Source organism: Macaca thibetana, chromosome 14 (assembly GCF_024542745.1).
Source record: "Macaca thibetana thibetana isolate TM-01 chromosome 14, ASM2454274v1, whole genome shotgun sequence".
NCBI classification, from domain to species: domain Eukaryota; kingdom Metazoa; phylum Chordata; class Mammalia; order Primates; family Cercopithecidae; genus Macaca; species Macaca thibetana.
Window position 1 is genome coordinate 50,512,307 of NC_065591.1, and position 8,441 is coordinate 50,520,747.

At 49.9% G+C, this 8,441-nt stretch overlaps 1 protein-coding gene across 2 annotated transcripts; it reads left to right on the forward strand.

Annotated features, from left to right (window-relative positions):
- Positions 1-1,731: 1,731 nt before the first annotated feature.
- Positions 1,732-7,562, forward strand: LOC126936608 (calcitonin gene-related peptide 1). 2 transcript variants are annotated; one of them, XM_050759426.1, is made up of 5 exons: positions 1,732-1,988; positions 3,015-3,109; positions 4,144-4,281; positions 6,377-6,557; positions 7,131-7,562. In XM_050759426.1, exons 2-4 carry the CDS (start codon positions 3,024-3,026, stop codon positions 6,546-6,548), a joined length of 396 nt encoding a protein of 131 aa, XP_050615383.1. In that variant the 5' UTR covers positions 1,732-1,988; positions 3,015-3,023; the 3' UTR covers positions 6,549-6,557; positions 7,131-7,562. The 2 variants fall into 2 exon arrangements, with proteins under 2 accessions (XP_050615383.1, XP_050615384.1); XM_050759427.1 differs by lacking the exons at positions 6,377-6,557; positions 7,131-7,562 and adding an exon at positions 5,234-5,731.
- Positions 7,563-8,441: the final 879 nt, after the last annotated feature.

The following is an 8,441-nucleotide window of genomic DNA, read 5'->3' on the forward strand; positions in this document are numbered from 1 at the left end:
GTCAATTAAGGGCATCTCGGAAGTCAGGCGTTCCCGCTGCCCCCTTGAGCACGGAGGCCACCAACCCCCGAGGGGGAAGAGATGCAGCGCGGGGCAGGGGTGTTATCCTAAGAAATGTAGACGCTTCTGGGGACTGAGGACAAGGGTGCTAACACGACCCCAGAGTACCTGGAGGTCCGTGACTCGCGCCACGGACGGCACACCTAGGGGCTAATTTCTGCTCCGCCTCAAAGAACCTCAAGTCAGAGTCCTTGCCTCTCCCAACAGCCCCGGGATGCTGCTGCTGCGCTCACCGCACAGGCAGCGCCCGGACCGGCTGCTGCAGATCGCGCGCTGCGCGCTCACACCGGGAGGTGGTGGGGACGCTGAAAAGCTTATTGCTCGCCACTCTGGACGCTGTGGGCGGCAAGTACCTTAGTCCCGACCTCTACTGTTCTGGGCGCGCCTGGAGCTGAATGCTCAGGCACAGTGAAATTGAAACCCGGTTCTGCGGGATGTGAGAGTTGTCGAGGTCACGTGTAATTGGGTGTGATGGAGGGGGCCTGTTTGTGATGTGTGCAGGTTTGATGCAAGCAGGTCATCGTCGTGCGGGCGTGTGGATGCGACCGCCCGAGAGACTCGGAGGCAGGCTTGGGACACGTTTGAGTGAACCCCTCAGGATACTCTTCTGCGCCAGTATCTGTTTTTTAGTGTCTGTGATTCAGCGTGGGCACATGTTGGGAGACAGTAATGGGTTTGTGTGTGTGTAAATGAGTGTGACCGGAAGTGAGTGTGAGCTTCGGTCTAGGCAGGGACCACACAGCACTGTCAGGCCTGCCTACTCTTTAGGAGAGGACTGAAGTGTGGGGGTGGGGGTGCGGGACCGGAAGAGAATGTGTCTGGGAAGTCTTGGCAAACAGCAGCCGGAAACGAAGGGGCAGCTGTGCAAACGGCTCAGGCAGGTGATGGATGGCAGGGTAGGAAGGGAGAGGGCCAGAGGCCTGGATGGAGGCTTCCACATCTGTACCTTGCAACTCACCCCTCAGGCCCAGCAGGTCATCGGCCCCCTCCTCACACATGTAATGGATCTGAAGAGTACCCCAGGACAGTCCGGGGAGATGGGGATTCTGAAGGTATCCATGGAGATCTGACGGAATCCCCTATGCGGACCAGGAAACTCTTTTAGATCCCTGCCTATCTGGAGCCCAGGCACTGGGCTATTTCTCACAACATTCTTTCAAGATAAGACTGTGGTCCCCATTTCAAAGATGAGTATATTGAAGCTCTGGGAAGTTACTTGCCCATGATCACACAGCTCGGAACTGGGTCAACTGTAATTGAACTCCTGCCTAACAAAGTTCTTGCTCCCAGCTCCCTCTCTTGTTTCCCACGAGCCCTGCCCCTCTGTGGGTAATACTAGCTACTGGAGTCAGCCTTCTTGGGCCCAGAACCCACCCTTAGGGGCATTAGCCTTTAAAATCTCACTTGGGCAGGGGTCTGGGGTCAGAGTTGGAAGAGTCCCTACAGTCCTGGACCCTTTCCGCCAAATCCCGAAACCAGGGGTGGAGTGGGGCGCGGGTTCAAAACCAGGCCGGACTGAGAGGTGAAATTCACCATGACGTCAAACTGCCCTCAAATTCCCGCTTACTTTAAGGGCGTTTCTTTTGGTGCCCTACCATCCCCCCGCCCATTTCCATCAATGACTTCAATGCAAATACAAGTGGGACCGTCCTGCTGGATCCTCCAGGTTCTGGAAGCATGAGGGTGACGCAACCCAGCTGGGGCGAAGGACCCCTCCGCCCATTGGTTGCTGTGCACTGACTGAACTTTTCCGACCCACAACGGCGGGAATAAGAGCAGTCGCTGGCGCTGGGAGGCATCAGAGACGCTACCCAGCCCAAGTGTCGCCGCCGCTTCCACAGGGCTCTGGCTGTACGCTGCCGCCGCCGCTGCCACCGCCTCTGATCCAAGCCACCTTCTGCCAGGCGAGCCCCGAGATTCTGGCTCAGGTATGTCTCTCTCTCCCTCTCCCTCTCCCTCCATTAGTCAGTTTCTCTCCCCCTTTCCTCCTCTCCCTCTCTCTCCATTAGTCTCTTCATCAGATAGCTTCTGTTAGTCGGCGATTTATACCGGCTCCTGCCCTAGGTTGGATCAGACAGTCTCAGTTCCCAGGCTCGCTCTTCCTGCTCGGCTGCGGACTCCAGTCTTATTCTCTCTGCACACAGGCTTGGGCCAGGCTCGGGACACTCAGGCTCCCCAGGGACCGCGCACAGAGACTGAGGCAAGAGTAACTTTCCGCAGACGGTGCGATCAGGAATGGCGTCTTGTGCCTAGCAGTCCCAGGGAAATTGGTTCAGAACCTGGAACAGAGTGGATGGGTGGCAGACAGGCCCCACGACTGAGGGACAAGCAGCCCTAAACTGCAAGCCCCAGTCACAGGTTCTGGGAGCAAAGACAGAAAGTCTTGGGTCCCAATTTAAGAGTAAAATTTCGTTCCTGCAGGGGACTGAGGTGTCAGCGGTGGAGCGGCTGAGGACTAAAATTGATTATTTTATTTCTCAGATTCCAATCGTAGAGACAATCCCTCTGGACAGATCTCTCCCCCCGCCCCCGCCCCCACCACGGTGTATGCAAAAGCCCCACAAGAGGAGGACAGCTCTGGGTTTCCTTATGGGAGCAGCTTCTGTGACAGGGGCCTGGGAGCATGTCCTCCGCAGGGACCTGGCTATCAGGTTTATATGCATGTGTGCAGCTTTGGGGAGAAGGGTAGGCCTGAGGCCTCCCCCACTCAGCTCTCCTGCTAGGATTGCTTCTCCAGCTTTGTCAAACTGTGCATGCTAGAGGCCTGCTGAATCTCCCAGGAAGAGTCCACTGTGCTGATGAGGAAACAAAGAAGAAGAGAAATATAATGACCAGTCTGAAGCCAGAAAGTCAGGGCGTTAGAAGCAAGACAGAAAGCAGGATAGGAGCCAAGGTTTGTGGGCTCCTAGAACTTTGACCTGGCACAGGTAGTTTACCTCATTCTTCCCTTGCAGAGAGGTGTCATGGGCTTCCAGAAGTTCTCCCCCTTCCTGGCTCTCAGCATCTTGGTCCTGTTGCAGGCAGGCAGCCTCCATGCAGCACCATTCAGGTAAGACAGCCTGAAGCCAGAACCGCACAGGTATCAGACAATTCCATGCCTCTTAAGTGTGGTGTGCTGAATGCTTAAAAACTGACTGGGGGCAGGGGTAATGTATGTACTCGTGCACATATATAATTTTTTCTGATATAAAGATGTGTAGTACATAATTTATAAGTAGTGATAAATATTTAGACAATATTCTTTATTATAATTTTTTGTGAGATGGAGTCTCACTCTGTCACCCATGCTGGAGTGCAATGGCACCGTGTCGGCTCACTGCAACTTCCATCTCCTGTGTTCAAGCAATTCTCCTGCCTCAGCCTCCCGAGTAGCTGGGATTACAGACGCCCACCACCCTGCCCGCCTAATTTTTATATTTTTAGTAGAGGTAGGGTTTCACCATGTTGGCCAGGCTGGTCTCAAACTCCTGACCTCAGGTGATCTGCCTGCCTTGGCCTCCCAAAGTGCTGGGATTATAGCCATGAGCCACTGCACCCAGCCTATTATACATTTTATATGGCCCATTGAGTCTCACAAAATGCTTTTGTTGCTTTTAGTCAAACTTTCGTATGTTTCGTCATCCTATTTATCCTATTCCGCCATGATTTGATAAATGAATTGCATCCTATTGTGTTAAATAGTTTGCCACTAAATTTGTTATTGTTAAATCTGGTATTTTACCTGTTGATCTATTTCTCACCCACATATAAATCTATTAAACTGAAACTATTTTCAGGTCAGCACTAACTGTAAGTTTTAGCATTTAATTTTTAATAATGGTTGCACTCAGCTTGCAAAATTCTTGAAAATTTAACCATCAGCTTTCACAAGCCTATACAAACTGGCTCTAGCACACCACTGCTTGGAGGCACACACCAGTGCCTGGGTCCTGGGAACAACACTGGCCTTGTGCCCTGTCCCCTAATACTCCCACTGGCCACATTCTCAGGGGAAGAAGCAAAGACCAGGAAGCCTGGCTGCTTATCCTGGGGAGGGGCAAGCAGGAGCTGACAGCCTGCACTGAGTCAGCTTCCCCTTCACAGGTCTGCCCTAGAGAGCAGCCCAGACCCAGCCACACTCAGTGAGGAGGAAGCGCGCCTCCTGCTGGCTGCACTGGTGCAGGACTATGTGCAGATGAAGGCCAGTGAACTGGAGCAGGAGCAGGAGACCGAGGGCTCCAGGTGAGGCTCCCCAAGCGTCCAGTACAGGGCCTCCTCTCCCTGCAGCATACCCAGGAAGGTGGATCCCAGAAGGTAGGAGAGAACACACTGGCCAGGAATCCAACAGGCTGTGTTGTTCACCGGGACCTGGGGCCCGGCCGTTCTCAGGCTCCAAGGGAGACAGAGGTGCCAGTGCGGCTGGAGGAACTGAACTGCGGTTAGACACAATAAAAGGCTCCGTTTCTGAAAGTTCTTAGGAAATGAAATGGAGAAGTGTGGAATCGCTCACCGTGGTAATTGTTCTTGCAGTACTGGGAGACCTCCCAGCACTGGTTGAGTTAACACTAGTAAGGGTGAAGTCAGGGATAGACATAATATATCTCAGGAAATTCTAGAAATTTGGATCCATCTTGTTAATCTGCATATGACATTCTTTCACACCTATAAGGAGCCTTCATTTCACATTTGCAAGGTGAAGGTAAGGCCCTTGCAGGGGATGGGGACAGATAGAGCAGTGTCTGAGGTAGGTCAAGCCTTTAAATGTGTGGCATCTGTGGAGATGTGCATGTTATCAGGAAGCCAAGGAGAGCACCCTTCCCCAGATCCTCTGTACACACATCCCTGTGTACCTTGAGCCTGAGCAGAGACCATCCCCTGGCCTGGCCCCAGCACTGCTCAGGCAGAGGCATGTATTGCTCCTGCATCTGCCCTGAGAACCCCTCTGTCAAGCATGAAGGACTGAACAGCATGTGGAATGCCAGAAAAGATCATCCTTCCCCATCCAGCCCTTCCCTGCACTGCCCTGGCCCACTGCACATCTGAGCTGTCCTAAGGAAGGATAAGTGAGCTGCTCTCCTGCCTGCCCCTCCTGCTCCCACTCAGAGGGTCCCCTGCCTGGTCTAACCTTCTAAGTGACTGCCCATGGGGACAGATTCTGGTGCATGGTACTGTCTGGCATGTCTTTTCCCTGCAGCCTGGACAGCCCCAGATCTAAGCGGTGCGGTAATCTGAGTACTTGCATGCTGGGCACATACACGCAGGACTTCAACAAGTTTCACACGTTCCCCCAAACTGCAATTGGGGTTGGAGCACCTGGAAAGAAAAGGGATATGTCCAGCGACTTGGAGAGAAACCATCGCCGTTATGTTAGCATGCCCCAGGATGCCAACTAAACTCCTCCCTCTCCTTCCTAATTTCCCTTCTTGCGTCCTTCCTATAACTTGATGCATGTGGTTTAGTTCCTCTGTTGTGGCTCTTTGGGCTGGTATTGGTGGCTTTCCTTGTGGCAAGGATGTCTCAAGCTTCAGACGGGGGGAAAAAGAGCAGGACTCACAGGCTGGAAGAGAATCACCCGGGAAAATACCACAAAGTAAGGGCTGCTTTGAGTCCCCCAGAGATGTCATGAGAGCTCCTCTGTCCTGCTTCTGAATGTACTGATCATTTGAGGAATAAAACTATTTTTCCCCAAAGATCTGAGCTGTGCTGGTCATTGCTCTGATCTATGTCCCAGGCTTCATAGTGTGTAAGACCTATGCTTAGAAATAGCCTTAACCCTAGGCTAGCTGGACAGAGGATATGGTGGGTGGTCCCTCTGACCAAGCTCAAGCAGCAAGAACAGGAGTCCTAAGGAGCAGGTAAGTACCTCTAGGATTTGATGCTGCAAACTCCACTCATCTTCCAGGTAAGACTGAGGAATTTTTTATTTTCCTAAAAAGGGGTATTTGGTGCCCGTGAGTGGGGTATAGATTTTATAGTCCTTTGTGAATGGGGCTGGGTGTAGGGCCATAATTCACTCCAGTGTCATAAACCTCCGCTTTAATTTTTAGTTAGTTTATACAGGAAAGATTGGTTGTTACTGCTCCATATTCCATAGCCAGTCATCCAGAGTCACCTTTGGGTTTTCTGACACCCCTGGGAATATCTATGGGGCGTGATCATGGCATTTTCCCTAATGGCCTTGTGATTTTCTGCTCTGATAATTGTGTTTGGGAGAAACACTTAAAGTTAATTGGTGCCTTTCAGCACAGGAACTTTACCGTGAAGGTCCCATGAGGCTGACCTCTCTCCCAGCCTCTCACTCACAGATCTTCTCTTCTTTCTCCATCCTGCAAATCAGAATCACTGCCCAGAAGAGAGCCTGTGACACTGCCACCTGTGTGACTCATCGGCTGGCAGGCTTGCTGAGCAGATCAGGGGGTGTGGTGAAGAACAACTTTGTACCCACCAATGTGGGTTCCAAAGCCTTCGGCAGGCGCCGCAGGGACCTTCAAGACTGGGCAGCTGAATGACTCAAGAAGGTGACTGCCCTTGTATGATGGGATGGGAAGATGAATGACTGGCTTTTACAGGGGTATATTTCACCCTCTGAGCCTCCCTGAGACCATGTGGTTTAAAAAAATCCGTAAGGGAAGGTACCCACACCAGTGTCTGAGTTCCAATAGCTAAAACCCTAGAATTTTGATTAATCTCTGTTTTTTCAGTCTCTCCTTGTAACCCTGAGATCATCAGACCAAGAAATATAGATCCTGTTTATTTAAAACACTGCTCTTTGACACTTATAATTTTGACAATTCTAGAATTTGAGTTTGAAAGATAATGGCACTATCATTTTAGAGTATACATTACTATATCGTGTACCTCCAAATTAAGTGCACAGACTTGAGTTCAAGAACTGTATCTGCCCTTTACCAGCTATATGACCATGAACTGGTTACTTAACTCTCTTCAAGCCTCAGTTTCTCCATCTGTAAATTGAGGACTACAATAGTATCTACCTCCAAGCATTACTATAAAGAGTAAGTGAGATAATAGACGTTGAGTCTGACAATTTACCAGTAACTAAATTCTGGCTGTTATTTTCTTCCTCCTAGGTCACAGTGAAGCTGAACTCTTTATTGTGTAATGAAAGCAATTTGTAGGAAAGGCTCCATGGAAGACATACATACAGGCATCCTTCTTGATACTGAAAACTATCTTCTTTGTTTGAAAGGAACTATTGCTAAATGCAGAACAAGCTCATTGCAGTTACCTATTGTGCATCTTTTTAAATACTTGATTATGTAACCATAAATCTGACAGCATGTCTCACTGGCTTATCTGGTAGCAAATCTAGGCCCCGTCAGCCATCCTGTTGACATTGGTGGCTCTGCTAAACCTCAGGGGGACATGAAATCACTGCCTCTTGGGCATCTGGGGACACATGGTAATGCTGTGCTTTGACAGAAGTATTTGTTTAAAGAAATGTCAATGCTGTAATTTGTGAACTCTATCAAAATTAAAAATGTATTTTCTATACCCTTCAATGGAATCTCTGCTGCTATTTATGCTATTTTTCCCAGGAGAGTTTCGGGGCCTATGAGCACTCTGTTGACCAAGCTGACTCACTTAGCACAAAGACAACATGCCCGGGATGGATCCCTAGTGTCTTGTACCCTCAGTTTCTAGTGAAGCATCCCCTATTGGAATTAGAGCCCTGTGCATGTCAAAGAGAACAATTCATATTTATTTTCAGAGGGTGCCCTGGTCTCCAGCCTCAGAAGTTACCCATGTGCTCCTCCTTCATGCAGGTTTGCCTTTATCCATCCCTGTCTTTCCTCCATATAAGAACCTCTTCATGCACCCCTTAGCTTGCCTTAGAAACAATGACTCAGACCCTAAAATGGGGATCACAGACTGGCCAGCGTAGAAAGGTCATCAATGCCATTCAACCCAACTTTTTTATTCTGTGAGGTTCAGAGAAACGTCTTGCTCAAGGTCCAGCCATAGGTTTAACAGAGACATTCATACACTTCACAAATACTTATTGAGTGCCTGCTATATGCTAGGCACTATTCTAGGCACTGGGAGTAGAGCAATGAACTGAACAGAACAGACAAAACTCCCTGTGCTTATGGGCTTACATTCTAGCGGGGGAGATTGAGGTGGTACATGCTATAGAATCAAGGACTCTCAGTATTGGAAGGAATCCAGAATGTCATAGAGTCTGATGCCTTCCTTATTCAAGGTAGGAATTACCCAGTATCAACAACCATAGCATCCTTTGGGACCACGAGTGACAAATTGCTGAGTGTAACTCCCAAGGTGAGTTGGCAGCCAGTTTCACTGGTGGTAGTCAGCTAACTAAGGTTAGTTATTAGTTAGTTAGTTAGCTAGTTAGCTAGTGGTTAGAAAAGTCAGCCCCT